The following is a 19,989-nucleotide window of genomic DNA, read 5'->3' on the forward strand; positions in this document are numbered from 1 at the left end:
AGTGTTCCTGCTGGCTCTGTCACTGTTTGACATGCCTGCTGTACCCGTCTTCCGCTCCGCTGCAAGTGTTGAGGACATGAGCGTGGGCACAGAGGGGCCACCGGCAGTCCCCCATCGGTAAAGGAGTCAATTCAAAGGACTGAGTTCAGCTGAAGCAGGCACGGACACATTTTGCAAATAATGTATGGCTGATACAGCGTTCATTTGAAATGAAGGTGAAGTGCGAAGAGCTTCCCCATGTGGAGGTATATCTCATTAAACAGTGTGGCCTTACTCTGTGTGCACAGATTTCCACCTCGACTTGAGAATTTATGAATACATTCAAATCCTTTTGGAAATATTGATATTGAGAGAGAGAGAGAGGTTCTACAGAGGCCCTCATGCTGTGCTCTGAGGTGTTGGGCAACTTCATGCAGAGACTCAATCCCTATTAAACTCTAAGATGTCATTCATGTGAAATCTAAACAGCCTGCTTTGGTAACTATGTGATCTGTTCATCCTGTCATGACGCAGTCTGGGTTATGCCCAGCTGAATACTTACTTGTTTTTTTTTGTCTGGCAACAACCATCAACCAGACTAAAGTTTGTTTGTCAGATCTAATTTAGCATAGAAACATTGCATCCTTGCTTCCCAGTGTCCTTCGTGCTATATCTAAGAGCTGCCACCCCTCTTTCCTCCCCCTATGCCAGCCCTCCCCTCCTGTGCCAACACATCAAGTGAAGGCAGCCTGATCAACCCTAATAGGGCCTGGTAATGAGAGTCTTTGCATAGAGCCTGTCTGCGCACAGCTGCCCTAAGCAGGTTGGGGAAGGACTGCCATACACTTGACAGTGTGGAAAAACAATGTAATGTTCAGTATATGGATCAAATTAGCCTGGCTGTGGTAAACACAATTTACTTTAGAACAATACTGACACTAATTAGGCAACCAATGTATCATTTCAGAGTTCAAGTTTTAGTTGCTGTATTAAATACTTAAAATACTTGGAGAGCCAACTTGATCTTTCTGGAATACAAATTAGGAAGACATACATCATAAAGGCTAAACAGAGCAAGCTTTAGGGAAATAAAAGTAGTGGTTGATATTTCTACAGTTATCTGATACACTGGGAAATTGATCCCTGATTATTGCACTGGAGGAACGTTATACAAACTGTAAGGTGTGACTAACAAGCAAACAAGCTAACTGCACATTCTTTGCTCTAAAATAAACTAACACATACAATATGTTTAGCTTTCATTTTTAAATGGACTACTTTTGAATAGTTACATAATCATGGTTTATACAAAGTCTTTACATAACTTGGTTAAACAAAACAAACTGAATATTGAATAAATTAATGAATAAATAATTATGTTTTATTAAGTTTTTATTTGACCAATATCTGATCTATTTGAATTTTCTTGGATTGATATTTATTGACCCTAAAACCTTGAGCTTCATGGGATTTAAGCCCTGGTTGATTTAACATTTATTGGAATTGTGCTTAGAATTTAGAAGTCTGATATCTTTTATTTCCCATACGTGCATGCGATTTTTCAGAATTGTGTGCATAGTTCTATTTTTTTGTGTGGAGAAAAATGGAGAAAAAGGTAATACCTCATTGTTAACACCCAGTTCGTAGGCTAATACTGCAAATATATACAGATAGATAGGGATTTAGCATATATTTATTTCAGTGAAAACCTTCGAGATTACCACTTTAATTACAAAACAACATTCCAACCACAGGTCTCCAAACATTATGTGACATTAAAAAAGCACGACACATATTAGGTCTTTTTTTTGGTTATAAATCAAATAATTTGCAGATTAAGTTAAACTGTTTTTTAATGCTTTGGTATGATCATTTTGTATTCCCCCTCCACACCCCCATTTATTTAGTTAAAAAAATATACACGAAGTGTTTGTGTTGCTCTGCCTCTGGGACGTAAACACTGGCTGTAGCTGCTGATTCGCTGCATCTCATTCTGCTCCCACAATTCAACAGGCAACAAAGGAAGAAAGGAAGAGGCCGTCAGCTACAAAGTGTTAGCCAACCTAGACAGAAAGATGTCACCTTACTGTGTCATTCCAGTCGGACATGTACACGTTTAGGAAGGAACCAAAACTCGGCCACAATAACGCGATACACTCTCGCTGTGGGCGCAGTAGTTGACTGGAGGGAGGCTGGCGGTAATGTTTTCGACAGCAAACGCTCACAAAGCTAGCTGATTGACTTATGTTAGCTGATATTAGCCAAAGCTAACGTTAGCCAACAGTTGTGAAGAAGCGAACCTTTCATGAACGTGTTGTGCAAGAGAGATGCCATCCCTTCTGGGTTATTTTGCCTAGTGCGACACGCAGAAGTGATCGGGTAGGAGATTATTATAATGTGCATATAGATGTATAGTTACATGTTTACAGATTTGCCTGGAAAGTAGGCATGCTAACAAACTAACCGAACTAACAGCATGTTAGCTATTTGACGTTAGCATATAAGCAACCAATATCTGTTAAAATGACAATTTGTATCGCTTAACCATATCGTTTCTCGTGGTCTTAGTGTTTAAAGTGTAACGGTAGCTGCTTATTATATCGTAGTTGTGCAGACAGTGTCAGAATATTGTCATTAAAGTCAGAACCCGACATGCGTAGCTAAGCTAAAGGCATGCTGTTGTGACGGTAGGCCTGACCAGGTCAGGACATACCTAGCTAACGTTGACTTTACTTATACATGCTGTTTGTGTTATTATATATATATATATAAATATATATATATATATATATATATATATATATATATATTTATATATATATATATTTATATATATATATATATATATATATATATATATATTTATTTGTATATATATATTGTATTGCATATTGTGTGTTATTATCGTATATAATCAAGTGTAAACCAAACACTTCTCAAATGAACAGGCTTTGTTTTTCATAGCATCAAATGAAAGGTGGTGGAAGTGGAACTTGACCCATCCAACTGAGTCACCATTTTCCTGCACATAATGGTGAGTAATCAGATTGCAGCTGTCTATATATCAAGCTGCTTTATTTAGCTTGAGTCTAAGTAGCACATGTCTCTAGATACATTTTGTTTTAATACATTATTTTTGTTAATTTAATATATTAATGGATTACATTACAGAATTGGCATTTCCTTTTGGAACCAGGATATATTTTCTATTGGTTGGCTGTACAGCCTAGCAAATTATTTTAAATGTCAGACTGACTGTTGTATATGTCCTGGCCTTTAGTTATACGGCTGTTAGTATGTTCCATAGTAAACAATGCTGCAGGCCAGTGATCCTAAAGACACAGCCAAAACAACCAAATGAGTTGTAAGGGCAAACGGCACAAGTCTAGCAGAATATAACCTGGGAAAGTAATAAGCATCTTTTAATGTTTGTTGATCATAGACTTCAAACAGGCGATGAAACAAAGGATTTGTAACCAGACATTAAATATGGCACGTATAGTCATTGTTTTATTACAAATCTATAGTGCTGGGATTACAGTTTAGAGCTGAAACAATAAGAAAATGAATGATCGCGTAATCTCTTCATTTTAAAGCTAAAATGCGAAACATTTTCAGGTTGCTGCTTTATTCTGTCTTATGTGACAAAAAACTGAATGTCTTTATGTTTTTGACTGTCTGAGAAATTGCTGCACTAATGAACTGTAATGTGCTGTACTGTTGGTCAATTACATATTTTTATAGTTATATATGATACATATTATAATTTAATATCAATAATATTTTGTGTTTGTTCTTTCTACAGGGTTTAATGGCTCCACTGTATGTATGACTTGTTTCGTGCGGCCTGATGGGGGGACACTGTGGATAATACTTTCATCAGGATACCAGGAGAGCCAACCCATGCCCCCACTTTGGAGGGCCTGTCAGAATGAAGAAGATAAGCCTTAAGACCATCCGCAAGTCCCTAAGCATAAAGGGCAAAGAGGAGGGGGACTTTGTCATGCTCCAGCAGCCCTCGGTGACAACGGATTTTTCAAAGGAAGAGTCACTGTTTGGGGGCTGCTACACCAAAGAGCTATCTGGGTGTGACCTTGGTAGTGAAGAGGACAAAGGAGGCCAGAATAAGAGCCGCTCAAAGAGTGAGAGCCTGATGGGATCACTAAAAAGGAGACTGTCTGCTAAGCAGAAGGCAAAAGTAAAAGGCAGCTCATCTGCCATAGGCTCAGCGGATGATGATGACACCTTCTCATCCTCTTCTGTGCCCATCAGCTTCAATGAGGTGAAAGCCCAGAGACCCCTTAGATCTGTGTCCCTACGTAGTCACCATTATAGCCCTTCACCGTGGCCTCTGCGCTCAGTAAACTCTGATGAAGCATGTATCAAGATGGAGGTAAAAGTTAAAGCCATGGTTCACTCTCCCAGCCCAAGTCCCAACTTAAATGGTGTCCGGAAAGAATTTCATGATTTTCAAATGGAAGGGCTCTTTCAGGACCAAGCAGAATCCTTAAAGAATATCCAACAGCCACAAAACGGGGAGCTGCATCTAAATATCGATGAAAATGATGTGCCTGTGGTGCTGGGGTTGACTCCCCAGGACTACATCCAGTACACAATGCCTTTAGATGAGGGAATGTACCCAGAAGGGTCCCACTCTTTCTGCCTGGATAGCTCCTCTCCTATGGAGGTGGTGACTGAAGCAGACAATGCGTCCCTCCACACAGACCAGGGACAAGAGGAACATGAACTGGTTTGTGGGATGCCTCCAGATCTCTTCATGGAAACCTCAGTTAATAGTCTTTTCATTGGTTCTGCTGGTGTGATGCTCCAAAGTTCTCGAGTAGAGGTCCCACCTCCCCTCTTTCCACTCCTGCCGCCCATGATGAGTAATGGGCGTATTCCAAGGACTTTTTCAGGGTTTAGTTCTTTAGACAGCCAGGTAGCTGAGAGGGTAAGACACCACCTCAACTTTGACCCAAATACAGCTCCTGGGGTCAGTCGGGTGTACGAATCAGTGCAGAACAGCGGGCCCATGGTCGTCACCAGTCTGACAGAGGAGCTGAAGAAGCTGGCGAGGCAGGGCTGGTACTGGGGCCCCATCACACGCTGGGAGGCAGAGGAAAAGCTGATCAACTTGGCTGATGGCTCATTCCTGGTCAGAGACAGCTCAGATGACAGGTACCTGCTCAGCCTGAGTTTCAGGTCACAGGGCAAAACCCTCCACACACGCATTGAACACTCCAATGGACGCTTCAGCTTCTATGAGCAGCCTGATGTGGAGGGACACACATCCATCGTTGACTTAATTGAACACTCTATCAGAGACTCAGAGAATGGAGCTTTTTGCTATTCCAGGTCTCGCTTACCAGGGTCTGCAACCTACCCTGTCAGACTAACCAACCCAGTATCTCGGTTTATGCAAGTGCGCTCCCTGCAGTATCTCTGTCGCTTTGTCATTAGACAATACACAAGGATAGATCTGATCCAGAAACTGCCCTTACCTAACAAGATGAAAGATTATCTGCAAGAGAAGCACTACTGAGGACACAGAGATAAGACAGTGGTAGCAATTTGCACTTTTGTGTTCAGTTAAGAGATTTAAACAAGGTTTACAGACAACCACAGTTTTGAGATGATTGGTTCCGGTGGCTCTTGATTTGTGTCCACGTGACTCTGTCACTGTTAAGTCCTCCATTCCATTGTAATGGGTTTTTCCGCTGATTTTAGGAGGCTCTACTTCCAGAAACATAGGCAAGCACATAATCTATTGCAGAAGTATAGAATAGGGATACAGCCAAATTGTCTTAGCTGTGCAGACATTAGTGTAGTGTAACATCCAGCTGTGCAAATAGAGCAGATTTTCAAAGAATTGCCATCTCCTTTAAAGTTGAGCCTGTACGGGGAAAAAAACGTAATCTGAATTTCAAAATTATTTTAATTTTTATTCACCAAATTGTACTTTTAAAAGATGAAAAAGTATTGCTACAATGACGATTTTAAAATCAAATGTCAACATTTCTGCAGATTGACCTATTTTGATCATCTTTTGCTTTGTGTTACTTGTCAAATTGTGCAACATTAGCCATCTTTTTCCAAACTACAAATTAGAACATAGTTTTGCATTCATTCTATGCAATTCGTCGAATAGCAAGGCGAGGCTTCATCGCCCAACAACGAGTGATGATGGCCAATCTATGAGTTTCAGTTTTTTTTTTTTTCTAATTTACAAACGTATCTACTTGTCCAGTGGATGCAGTTTCTTCCACAGGTAGTCGCTGACTCAAGTTACAACTGTCTTTCTTCAAATACAGTTGTGCTTCAGTATGCTCAGCCTGGTGCAGCCTTTATATCGTCATGTTTCCTGCTTTTAATTTGTATAAACATGGCCATTAATAGACATGGATGCTTATTGGTCAAACAAAAGATGAAACACTAACCACAAAACCATATCAATAAAAAACCAGGCCCACAAAATGAACATGTTGCAAAAGATGCCCCAAATGTGCTGATCTGTGAGAAGGCTTGTTTGGTAAGAGTAACTTTAAATAGTATGGCTGCATGTAGCCTTTATACAACATGCAAGCCTAAAGGTACTGACGATGCTGGATTTTAATGTGCTGTTTGTAAAACGGCATCAAGATGATGTATAAACCTTTTTGAAGTATTACCATTAATCGTTAAATGTTTCTGCATTAGGAATCTTACAAAAACTGCACCGCAGCTCAGGCCTAACAACTTAGTCACTATCTGTAATGCTTGTATCTGCATGTAGTAACAGTGGTCAATTAAGGGCAACGTAGAGTTACTCTAAATGAGAGGGGACGTTCTGGTTAAAGTGTAATTAAGCGTAACTGAGCAAAAAGCTGTTTAATGCACAATTCCATTTACCTTAGGCCGCTAACAAATAAAGAAAACTGCCCTCCGTTATCCTGCAACTGACCAACAGACATCTAGTCAGTTGTAATGAGCTGGACCCACATCAAAAGCAGCCAAGAAAATGTGTGAGCTTAGGTAAAAGGATTTGGGAAAGCCAGGGTTAAGTCCTCCTCGCCATATGGGAGTGATGCCACGGTCTCGTTGCATCACAGCTGCATGGCACCATTAGTGTCATATAGGTTTCAAGGACATTTGCAAAAAAACAAAAACATTTCACCATTGCTTATTCACATTGTCCCCACAGAGCTGCACTCCCCCACATATTGTCTCTACTTGACTGCTTGTGCCAGAGTAAAGGGAAGAGCACACAGTAAGCTACGCAAGTGCTTTATATGGATACTTTGACAGGGAATTGTGTTTTCACATTATGAATGAGCAGCTTTTTCGACATCAGTGTCCTTTAAAAGGTATTTGGAAAATGGTCTCGGACAGCTTTGGTAGGTCGTTAGCGCATAGTTTTAGTTCTCTGGAAATGTCGGTGTCTGAGGAAGTTACCATGAATCGAGCACAGCAGAAATTAGATAGGAACATTGAATGGTGTTGCATGTTTAAAGACTTAGCATCTTAAAGCTTAAACCTTTGAGTTGTATAGGAATGAAGGATCTAGGTTGTGTGTTTGGCTGTGTAGAGGGACACGTATCTGTCACAAACATTGGCTGGACATTCTGTGTACAAGAAATGTATTTTCTTTTTAGAATCCTTATGTGAGTTTATTTTGTGACATTTGCCATCTGGGGGATGGGGCTGTACAAAAGGAATGTACGCTTGTTTGAGGTATCCATTTTGCAGACCAGTTTCAGAAAGCATGAGAATCATAAGAACAACGTTGTCACATTTTTTGCACTTGAATATTCTCCGTTGTCATGCTTTGGGTCCTCTCCTGCCTAGAGTTCTCCTTCAGATGGCAGTGTTAAAAAAAGAATTAAAGTCACACATTTGTCCTTGTGTGTTCATATAACTGTTTAGATTGAAACAAGATTGTTTTGTTTTTGTCATATCTGTGGGATATAAAGGGGAGGGCACCAGCATCATATCAACGCCTCTGCTAATGCTCATGGACTGTCAAGGAATTGGATCATGGCAAGAACGTGGATGTACATTTTAAACTTTTTTTTGGGGGGGGGGGGGGGGGGGTGTATTTGTTTCAGTTGAAATGTGAAAGTAAAATGTTAGTTTTTTTTAATACAATGTTCTTTTAATTGCATTTCCATTTTAATTTACAATTTGTCACCAGTTTGCTGCGCAGGAGCCAGTTTCATATGGTGTTGCTTCTGTGACATTTCAATACCTATTTAGTTAATTATTAAGCATTATTGCCTTCAATGTTTGATTCCAGAAGTTGATGCTTGTTGAGACTGCTGAAGCATTTTGAATTAATAACAGCTGTTTAGCACTTAACAAGCTCCGTTTTCTTTTTGTGCATCTCCGTGAGTGAAGGTGATTGTTTACAACACTATGTTTTAGAATGCCCCCCCTTACTTTCTTTGTTTACCCTCTCTCACATGAACATCTTGGTACAATTTGTAAACTCGTATTTCATTTTAATGTGTTTTTACACATTTGTGCTGCTTACGGATATGATTGCCTTTTCTTGTATTTAACAACGGGGAAATAGAATGTCACCAATGTAGATGTATTTAAACATATTGACTTTGGTTTTACTCTTGGGAGAGCAAAGCAGATTTAACAACAGTAGTCGGTTAAAAGAGCATTAGTAGCGATTAGCAAACCCTTTGTAGAATTACCAGTTCACTCCAGTTTACATTGGTTGTCAACTGTCAACTTTCCAAAGTAGATGGTCTTTTTGTATTTTTCCTTTGGAAAAAAATCAACAGTGATTTATTGCACACTTTGGATACAGCTCAAGAGTTTTTTGTATCTGCCAATTATAAATTATAAATAAAAACAAAAAAAACTATATTCTAAAAAAAAAAAAAAAAATCTTTGTACACTTTGTGTGTTTCTCACATGAAATGATTTTGTGAAATCATTACTGTCGTTGGACTAGATTGAGCCCCTCGCATGCAGAGTTCATGCCATGGCTTGGACACACTGATGCTCTTGACACAGCCTGATCATGCTTGCAGTTGTGTTAATAGATAAAACCATTGAGGTGTCAATGATTCTCTCCACAGTGGGTACAAATTGGCAGCTCGTTCCAGAGCGTTGGTTGCCTAATTTACAGAGACCATCCAGGCAGTCTTTAAATGCAACCGAGTGAAGGGGAGACTCTGGGGGAAGATTAGCAGCATTGCCACCATCCTCGCTTTAACTTCGTCGTCTGGAGAAACATGGGTGAGTTCCTGCGTTGAGGAGGGAGGAGATGATCGGGGGCGGGGGGGTAATGGGTGACAGGTTTGCTGAAATACAGTCTGCATCATGATGAGGAGGTAGGCTTTGTTAACTACTGTGTCTGACAGGCCTCTCCAGGCATCTGAGGTGAAGATACACAACTGTTTACTCTGCCCGGTTCAGGATGATTTATTCATGGCACAGACTGGTGGTCGCATGTCATATGGAGATGCCGCCGTCATAAAAGGACTCGTCTCCGCCTTCCACTGTTACTCCCCCCCCCCCCCCCCCCCCCCCGTTTTCTTTTTTAAATTTGCAGCTTTTCAAACTGTTTATACTCTGAATTAAGTGGAAGCGATTTTATTTTGCTTGGGAGAGTGCAACTTGTCAAGATGTGGCACGCCATCTCAGCAGGTTTGAATCTGCAAACATTGTAATATTCATCCGGCTCTCTCTGCCACTTCGTAGCTAGGATGTTGCCGGCTTAAGAGTCTTTCTCTTGTCTTTGAAGGGAAGTTGTCAGGTGACAAAAATGTCAAATCTGCTGCTGTTTCAGCAAACGGGAAAATCTTGATAAAATCAACAGAAATTCAAGTTTATTTTTCCACCTCAGTTTAAGTCTCATTAATGATTTATGTGCTTGAATATGACATGCACTGTTTGGCCTGGCATACTGTACTCTGGGATTTAGGAATGCTTTTTGATAAGAGCCCCTTCCTGATTGTTATGTACATATGTTTACATTTTTTTTTTGGTGCAATTACCAAGACACAAAAACTGGAAGTTGTGGCACAATTAATGAATCCACTCACCCATGTGGCCCATCTATTGACAAGATCTGCTCAGCACTTTTTGTGCAAGTTGTAATGCAACAAAAACAAAAATAGTATTAACAGCTATATACTGAAATATTGTTAGTTTTGGAAACAGCAATTTGAATAGGAAAATTGCACCAAGGTAGTGTCGGGTTTTTACAAGATTGCATTTGAAACATTTTGGGAAATATCAACAGACTTTCTTGCCAAGAGCTGGTTTAGTATTGATACCACTCTGTCCCTTTACATATGAAGCTGCCGCCAGTTAGCATAGTTATCATAAAGACTGGAAACAAGTTGAAAAATCTTGTCTGGCTCTGTCCAAACGTTACATCAAATAATTTATTCCGTAGAATTAACAAAGTGTAAAAACAACAAGTTGTGGTTTTGCAGGGAGACAACAGGACTTCAGGAATTTACTGAACACGGCTATACACACATATCACCCTATGAAACACTGTTTACTTATTACATTTCTGTTTTGACATTTCTTTTGTACAAATTAAACATACAATATATATTGTTTTTATTAGATACATAAGAGGTGATCATATGTATATTTTGTTACCTTTGGAGAGAGTCATGTTGTCTGTTTCCCCCCATCTTCAGTCTCCATGGTAAGCTAAGCTAACCTGCTACCAGCTTCAGCTTCATATTTATCATTTCAGGCATAGGAAGGTAAGATCTCCTCATCGAATTGTAATTATGTAACTATAACTGTCAATTTAGCTGCTAAATAAAGAAACAGTTACATTTATATATATTATATTTATCAGATTTGATTTCATTGCGGTCTCATTTCAACCATGTACAGCACTTTATAACTGTTTTGAAAAGTGTTGTATAAATGAGGTTTATTAATATAAATTGCTCCTCTGTTCACCAATGGTCTGGTGGTGTGCACAAAGTGTGCAGTTGTTTTTAAAAGCGTTTTTTCTTTGCTGAAAACAGCTGGCTTCTTTGGCAGAAAAAGACTTAAGGAGAGTACTGACAGTAAACCTAAACAGGGAAGTTGCGGGTCAGACAGCTTAACAATAAGCGGAAACTTGTTATGAAGCTCAATAAGCGAAAAGGAGCTGCAGATTTAGAGATTAACTCTCTGTAGATGTATCACTACGAGCCCTGTTTGCATTGTAATTTGATACATTGTTATTGTGAAAATATTGATTATAGCATTGAACCCTGTAGACATCTGACCTTCTTGAATAGTGTTAGTCCTTCTATTAAAAATAATCAATCTGGGAGTAATAGCAGATTCCAGTTGTCTGCTTTTTTAAATTTTTGGCGGTGGGACTGCTGCTTGTTTCCATTTGGATTTTTTATTGTGCCTGTAAGTCAAATACATGAATAGTCGAAAACAGCATCTTTCAGTGCATAATGTCGACACAAAAGTCTCTCATTTGTGAGCAAATTTCTTCTCAGTGTGGTTCTTAGTTTGAATCTGTTTACTCTGGAGAATCCATCCATCAAATGTCTGCTGTCCCAGATTGATGATCCATTCCTGCCATCTGGTGCACTGCATGGTGTATCCATTTTTCACGTACAAACAGGGATGATGTTGACAGCTTGAATTAGCCAGCAAACATATATATCGCTTTAAATTGTCACGCCAGGAAAACATCGGTGGGTCTAGCTGGTAATGATAAAGCCGAAGTCACCTGCTGGCAACAGATGTCTTTCAGCCCAGAGTGAAAGGCTCAGCTCTATTAATGCCTGTGATCTCGTTCCAGCGGTGCCATACACCACTGAGACCCTCTCCTTCTCCATCTATCATGCATTAGATGCCTCTGAACCCCAATTAGCCCTGTTAGAGAAGGGACTGCCTTCATCATTATCAGGTCTCCACTGAAACAACAGCTCATCGTGGTATTCATTGTGATCATTCTTCACAGTTTCCCATGTATTCGTGGAGTGCATGTTTGTTGAAATTCAGCTTGGTAGCTCCCACTTTGTGTGTCTCACACTGTTGGGCTGTATGCCTCCAGATCAAAATGCCTTTCATCATGGTCCTCTTCCAAAAGCAACGTCTCTCCCACACCAAGCAAAGATAGAATTTAACAAACCAAGTGTTTCAAACTGTGAACGCAGAGTTACCAGTCTCAGTCTCTCTTTCAGAAATAAGCAAGTACTTCAGGATTCTTAAGAAGTGGGCATGGTTAATGACCAGAAAATGGCCAATCCAGATGGCCTCAGCTCCAGGGTGTCAGCAAAGAAGAAGCTGGCCAGTTTGATATGTGATTGATAAGCTGTCATGAAGATAAATCCTTTTGTGAGGCTCTTTCGTGCTTCACTTTTCATCCGATTTGATATATAATTTTATTTCAACTATCATGCTGTTCTTTGTCATATTATTTGACAGCAGGAGGGAATATAAATTAACTTCCTACAGACTATGTTTCAGAAAGACAGCATTATAAATATGAATTGCACATAACAATATGCAGGAACTATGCATGTTTAAGTGTCTACGTGTGCCTGTGCAATGTGCATAGTTTCCAGTACAGACTGAAGGCCAAGGGGAGTCGTAAGACGATCATAATTATGTCATTAAAAGAGTGACATCTGGAACTTGCAGGCCATCCAGTAACACAGGGTACCCACCTTCTTTCCTCCTTTGCCCCCTGTGACGGTGACAATCCACTCATCCCCCAGCAATCGGCCCATCCCTCACACAGGAGCGAGGTGTGTGTGGATGTGGTGTGGTTTGGTGTGGTGGTGGGAAGGGGAGGGGGGGGGTAGTGAACAGGTGGCGGCCATCAGGAAATGGATAGGAAATGTTTTGAATGGGAAACTTGCCTCCATTCCTCAAGGAGTACCTGGTTGTCTGCCCTTCACCAGTGGTCCAAGAGGCACAGCGAGGACGAGAGAGATGAAATGAGAACAGGTGGCGGTTTGTCGTTTAACGAGGAATGGAGTTCCCCTGTAGATCTGAGCAAGTACAGCCAACACAGCAGTATGGGCTACCTTACCTTGCTGCTCTCGGCTCTCAATGGGCTGCACACTGCATCCAAAACAATAGAGCTTTACATAAAGCTCACACAGTACAAGGCTGGTTTAAATTCACTTGGCAGCTGGAAGTGGAAAATAACCATCCATATTACCTAAGAATATAAAAGAGCCACAACCAGAAGAATATGAACAATGTGTAATTAATGACAAACCTGCCTTCAATCAGTTATGGGTCAAGGACCAAACTGCCGTCATTTTGTACTTGATTGAATTGCAGTCTATACTCCCAACTCTTTGAACTGCGATTGACCCACAAGTGCTCCCTCAACTGAGATGTTGCAAGGCAATTAACCATCTCTGAGTGTGCGTAACTCAGCAGGGCCCCACCCTGCCCTTCAGTCCTGCTAATATTCTTCCCTCATCCTTTCTCCTGCAGCACTAAATGTGTTGGTTGCAGAAGCTCAGGGCCTTCTGAACCTCTGGTGCAATAATGAGCTCAATCTCCCAGTCCATACCTCTAGGTCTGCCTGCCACACAGCGAACGTGGTGACGTACTTTTTGAGCCTCAGTCCATTGTAGCTCTCTACATATGCCGTTATCAGTTCTGTATTTCATTCCATTTTACCACACAATAAAGCCAGAGTTGTAATGTATCTTCTTGGATGTAATATTTTCAGTAAAATGGGTATCCATCATTTTTACTCTATGGGACAGTGAGGCTCATAGATTTCACCAATTTAGTCACAGCTTCAGGACAGCTGCATTTAGCACTGATATGCATGCTAATTCTGCTGCTTTACATCAACATATCAGATTAGAGTGGCAACTTCTCAGGAAGAGCTAAGAGCTTTTTTTCTATACTATATAATGGTAAATGATTGATGATACTGATGTCCTGGTGGGTTTTAAACATGCTAAGCCACAACACAGCTTTACGTTGGGCCACCATGAGGCTAACATTCAGTTTTTTATTGAAATAACTTGTCCAGCTATACTGGATGGATTACAATGCAATTTAATACAGACATTCATGGTCCCCAGACGATGAATTGTAATTACTTTCCAAAGCAATCCCCTCCAAATTTAAATAATTTGGTTTATGAGCACATATCTGCAAAATGTATGACATTCCCATCAGCCTCCGCTGTGTTTAGTGCTAATTAGCAAATATTAGCATGCTAACACTCTAAACTAAGACCGTACACATGGTAAACATTACACCTGCTGGACACCAAGTATGTGTTATAGTTACAGCCTTACAGATATGCTAGCAAGGCTGTAGACTTGCAGTCTTGTTAGCAACTATTTAGATGAGCCAATGTCCACAGTGAGGTCTATAAATCATCAACAGTAACTTGGACAATGCTTCGATCGTCACAAACAAAAAAGCCATTCTCTTCTGTGGTATAACAGTGGTGTCAGAAAGCAGCAGTGGATATCTCTAGGTACAACAAGAAGTAAGAGGGATAAACATGATTTTTTTTTCTATTTGGTTGTGCCTGCCCTTTAAAATATAGTGTTTATCCTCTGTGTACACACTTTTTTTCCTTCTGATGGAGGAGATCAGAGGAGCGGGCTTTATCTCTAACATTGATGTAAATCTGAACAAGCACACGGGTAGCTGGCTTGAAAGTGGGCCTGCAGGGAAGTATTTTAAAATCAGATCCAAACTGAAGGAATTGGGAGGAGTATTGGCTGGAGCCTACCACTTGTAGGTAGATATACAGCACGAGAGCCTCTCTCTTCACAAGCTGATTTCTTGTTATTTCCAACTCATGTTTGGTTGTTAATCAGCCCTTTAATGTCAGATACCAGCATGACGCAGAAAAACAAAAGCTGTCAGAGGTAGGATGCGATCAGTATCAATTTGTAGCGGAAGACCCATTTTATTATCTGCACCATGACTCAGGTCATTTGAGTTACCTTAACATGATCTCCTCACTGGTTCTATCAGCTAATCTTACTGACGTTGTCTCGAAAGAGCCATTTATTGAGTCTGTCTGTCAGCCCATCCCTGCTTTTTCGGGCTCCCTGCAGCTACGTAGCCCCGGCTAGAAATCCTTCAATCCCATTAGGTTTTACAAGTATGTCTTTGCCCAATGTCTGCCCAGAACAAGTCAAAAAGAGAAGTCTTGTCCTGAATCTGTCCTCTTCTCGTCTTCCAAAAAACAAACAGCAGCCTGAGAGAAGGGCAAGTCCCTTAAATATGACCTCACCATATAAAGGTGCTTAATGTAACATGGCATGGTAAATTAAATACCCATTCATAATTCAGGATTAGGATTTTAATGGCTGACTCCCAGTCCTGTAATTCAGCACTCCTTCGATTGTTTCCAGTTTGTAAATAATGCAATGCAGTGTTGATGAGTAAAAAGGGCCAAAGGCCATGCAATAGTAATGACGATTGAAGCGGGTTCAAGCATAACTGAGACAATGCTGTTTGAGGAAGGCAGTTAGATATCCACAGCTGTCTTTAGACAGATCTACAGGGATGTGCTCAGAAAAAAGAACACGCTCCTTTATTCATCTCACAAACTGTCTGGTGCTCTCACGACGTGTACGTTTGTTTAACGTCGTACTGCAAATTAAGATGCTTTGAGTGAGCTTCGATAGGAAACATCATTTGCTGACGGCATGCTCACAGTTCATTTGAGTACATAGTCTTGCATAAAAGGGAAAACCGAGGTGTTTTGTTTTGGGCATTTATGACTCAGCACTTACAACTCTCTTGCATTAAGATACACATACAGCTATAGATTCAAAAAATATTTCCATCGCCCAAAAGCAAATAGTTAAACCTTTTTATTCCACATTTTAAATCGTTATTGTTTCGAAGCCCTTCATCTTTCTTTGCTCAGGTCTCAAAGGTCAACGCCGCCTCTTGAATCAGAATCAAAACCACTAAACGTTGCCCTGATTGAGCATGATGAGGACAATGAGCGCTCCTGAAAAGGGTGCCTCAGTGTTTTCTGTTTGAGTGAGAGCCTTAAGAGACGTGAAGTGGCCTTTGTGCTGTGTGATGTAATTTATGAGTAGAAAAGGAAAACATAAATACAAAGAAAAGCACATTCAGAACCGTTTGGCTTTTTGTACTTCAACAACATCCAAACACATTTTCCAGTGTAGTGTGTCGGTTTGACTAAGTAGCTTTGGTTTGCATGTCTGCTCCTCCTACTGAAGAGTGCCTTTCAATTTTGAGTAATAAAATCCTTCCAAATCCCCTGGAGAAAAACAGCAGCTTAACTAAGGTTAATGTTCACTATCCCTGCTTCCTCCACTCTGTGTAAGATGATATTGGCGGTTCTGAATCATTTCTATCATACAAGATGTGAGCCGTAAGGACATGAGTACAAGGGACAGCAGGACGTGACCTATACGCATGTAATGGGAAATGGCTTTTATTTTATTTTTCATGGATCTTAAATTCTAACAAATTCTCCAATTTGTCATACATATCATGAGCATGCATTTGCAGGTATGACAAATGCATATTTTGAAAATGAGAAGTGTTGTGTTTGTTAAAATTGCATCCACATTTTTCTGTAATTTATAAAGCACAAACGGTGCAAATCAAGTCAGGGATTTTGCATTATACAATGTGACCCATAGAGGTCCTTGTTCAGCAAGTCATTCTGCTCTGATTCTGTTCTAAAAATAAGTTTCCTTTGTTTCAGAGAATAAAATGAAAATAATACCGACATTTTCTGTGATATATTTATCACATGTATTTCGGAAATAATTACTTCAAGTTAGTAAGTAAAAAAAGATTCTTCATAAACATATATCAATATAATTTGTGAGCTTTTGGTCAGAATCATATTTTGACTTGAATATCCCCTTTCCTGTGTTATGTGTATTTATTATGCTTTTGGAAGCTGCAGTTCAGACTGCCTCTCCTGGACTCTACCGAGGTTTCTGTGGTTCAGCACTGAGACCCAAATAGAATCATAATCCCCCAGTTTCTGTGTTTTAGATGAATCAACCCAGCCCAGCCTGCCTAAAAGAGATTTAACTTGCAGGTATGATTAGCTATCACGATTACTCATTATTTTGACTGCGGCTCAGCAGAGTGCTATTAAAGTCTTTTTAATAGAACTTTCTCAACTGTTTCAACATTTGTATAAGTATTACTTCCTGTGAATTCTGTCACACGATCCTAAATGTCTCAAATGTAAAAGCCTCTGACATTTGTTTTGTTCATTCTGTAAAGACTAAGAACTGCTTCATAATGTACGTTATAAAGTCCCCATTTGGACCCGATCACGATATCCCAACCTGTGGCATCGATCGCAGGTGTTTTTGTTTATGTCAGAGATTGAGAAATAATTTTTCACCCTCATTGTACATGTGAAACCTGTGCTAGGCCTAAAATGTCTATATACCCATGTATAGAGGCGTAAATATGTAAGTCTTTTGGATCTATGAATCACAAAGGTAAGAAGACTGTCAGCTGCGATGCTGCAGCGCCTAGATCTCAACTAGAGTGAGGAGACAAGAGAAATGTGGAGCAGACGTGGGTGGTATTTAAAACTACATATAAATAAATAAATAAAAGGTGAAAAGAAATAAATATATCCTACCTACTTCGCTGAGTTGATAGCTATCTCTTGCTAAATGAATCTAAACAGAGCAAACAAATGACATGCTGCTTAATGTTCTTGTTTAGCCTTGAATTGGCACTGATATTTGTATTCCACATATGTTTACATGTTTTTAACCTGGTCAAATTATCACTGTGCTGCACTGAATGTGATTGCACCTGTGACTCATAGAGGAGCATGTTTACATATTCAGTGTGTCTCATTCGAGCAAAGAGGAATGGTTTTAAGAGACGTCACTCATAGACATTTAAGTTTCCTTTCCCTTCATCACTTTCATGGATTCATGGATACTATGAATGGCAGACACAATAGAGCACTCTTCAGCTTATTATTCAAATTGAGCTTTCAAAAAAATATAAAAGCACAGCGAAAAATTCTGGATTTGCAAAGCGGCTGTACCCTGCCGCTCTGACAAGAACAGGAAAGAGACATTTACAGCAGACTTTCTGATATAACCTGCTATTCAACCGTACACTTATGTACAGGTGAGAGTGCAGTCTTGAAAGGCGGTAGTTAACGGGCGTTGACGAAAGAAGTTTGGCGCAGTACATCAACAATGAGGATAATTTAATAACTGAGTGAGAAAAATCTGTGTTTTATCACATTCGTGACTGTGCTCCTGCTTATTTCCTAATGTTTCTTGTGTTCTCCTCTCCTCTGTGTCACCAACACCTCCCTGTCTGTCTCTCCTTGTCCCTGTCTGGATGTGGGTGTGGTCGTCCTGGCTCTCCATGCTTCCGGGTCTGCTCATCGGCCATACCTGTCTGCATTCGCACCTGATTCTGATCATTTCTTCAGTTTGCAGTAGAGCTTTCCCAGCTTGTCAACCACTCTTTGCCAGGTCGTTATCTCAACTACTGTGGTGGCCATACTCAGGCCAAGTTTAGGAAGTTGAGTTTTCCTTGTATTCGTTGGCCTGCGCTAATTCTTGTCTGTTTCCTCCCCTGTCTGCTCCCCTTGAGCAATCACAGCTGCCCACATTACTCACCCTGCTCCAGTCTGGTGTAGCGGGCATCTAGCGAGAGATTATCAAATGGAAATGTCTACGACACAATCTGACTTCATAAACTGCTTTCAGGAACTGGTCTCACGACCCTTAGAGCACTAAGTAGTGAGACTCACAATTTAGCATGTGCCCGGTCAAGATAGGGCTTTGGGTCAACCATCGCACTCAAACTGTTACGGCTGACCCGACAAGGTTTTATGACCCTACCTTTGTGTTTCTTTACGATCATTCACATTCATGAGGACAGAGAGCATCCAAGTGTAATAAACTAGTTACAGAAACCTTTCCTTAATATTCTAGGCCTAAGAAGATACATATAAAAATGTATATCAACATATTTGGTATCATTTTGCAGCTGAGATAGCACCGATTTCAAATATGGAACAATTAAAACGAGTAACAAGTCATTTGGAAAAATAAGGTGACATAATAATAATAATAATAATATAGTAATAATCAAGATGGGTGCCCTCCATAAAACTACACTTTCTCAAGAAGAAAAGGCAACGAGAGGACTTCTCTCTGTGTCTTTTAATCTGGACTGATAAGATGATTCAGCATCCCGGTGAGAGAGATGGAGACGAGGAAGAACGGTTCAAGCCGAACTTCAACAAAGGAGACAACCAGGTTCCGAAGATATCAGAGAAAACCGAATCCCGCGAGATGGAAAAGTGCGATTCATTCTGCGTGCAGCTCAACCTGCCATCAGGTGAAACGAAACGAAACATTTATGTCACATAATAAAATAATGTTAGATAGAAATATCTTAGACCTAATCATCCACTTCTTTTTTTAAATAAAAAATAATATAAAGGTGCTTAAAAATCTGCCCTGGTGCATCTCAAACTCTCAGTTGCTGAAAGTTCTGAGCAACATTTTATGTAGAATGTCAATCGACGAATTTATTTAATCAATTTATTTAGTCAATTTATTTAGTCAATGATGTGAGTCACTGATTCTACCTGGTCACTTTCAATCCTTTTCATTTATTTGTGTTTCATTGTTATTCATTGTACTGTTCATTATATTCTTCATCTTTATCGTTTATTCATTTATTTTCTCTAAGTAATTGCAGTTGTAGTGTGCTGTTAATAAATATTCCATTTATAAAGAACTTGATCATTTGATTTGTGTGTATATGAAATAACAGCTCCCTGTACGCCTTGAGAAAAATTCGGCAGTAACCCTGAGATTAAGGTTGAATTGATTAATATCACATTTTGAAGTTTTCCCTATTTTTCAGGAATTGGGTGATGTCAAAAATCTTATGTTACATTCTGTTAGTTAAACTAATGGTGTCTTATGGCGTAAACTGAGTACCATCATTCTTTTATACTAATGTATGGGTTTATAAGTCATAATTGAATTATTTATAATCATTTCATATCTTGATATTAATTCTTTATTATTC

General features: G+C 39.8%; 1 protein-coding gene across 2 annotated transcripts; it reads left to right on the plus strand.

The window, feature by feature from the left end:
* Nucleotides 1–1,984: 1,984 nt before the first annotated feature.
* On the plus strand, nucleotides 1,985–19,543 carry LOC117749442 (suppressor of cytokine signaling 6). 2 transcript variants are annotated; one of them, XR_004611712.1, is made up of 4 exons: nucleotides 1,985–2,358; nucleotides 2,944–3,013; nucleotides 3,785–9,210; nucleotides 18,544–19,543. XR_004611712.1 is itself a non-coding variant. In XM_034559981.1 (3 exons), the coding sequence occupies exon 3, from the start codon at nucleotides 3,911–3,913 to the stop codon at nucleotides 5,519–5,521; it is 1,611 nt and encodes a 536-aa protein (XP_034415872.1). In that variant the 5' UTR covers nucleotides 1,985–2,358; nucleotides 2,944–3,013; nucleotides 3,785–3,910; the 3' UTR covers nucleotides 5,522–9,218. The 2 variants fall into 2 exon arrangements, 1 of the variants encoding a protein (XP_034415872.1); XM_034559981.1 differs by lacking the exon at nucleotides 18,544–19,543 and having other exon boundaries at nucleotides 3,785–9,218.
* Nucleotides 19,544–19,989: the final 446 nt, after the last annotated feature.

The sequence above is a fragment of the Cyclopterus lumpus genome, chromosome 20 (assembly GCF_009769545.1).
Source record: "Cyclopterus lumpus isolate fCycLum1 chromosome 20, fCycLum1.pri, whole genome shotgun sequence".
NCBI classification, from domain to species: Eukaryota; Metazoa; Chordata; class Actinopteri; order Perciformes; family Cyclopteridae; genus Cyclopterus; species Cyclopterus lumpus.

What these genes read in the sequence shown, in the direction of transcription:
- LOC117749442 (XM_034559981.1), top strand. Translation starts at nt 3,911, where the DNA reads ATGAAGAAGATAAGCCTTAAGACCATCCGCAAGTCCCTAAGCATAAAG.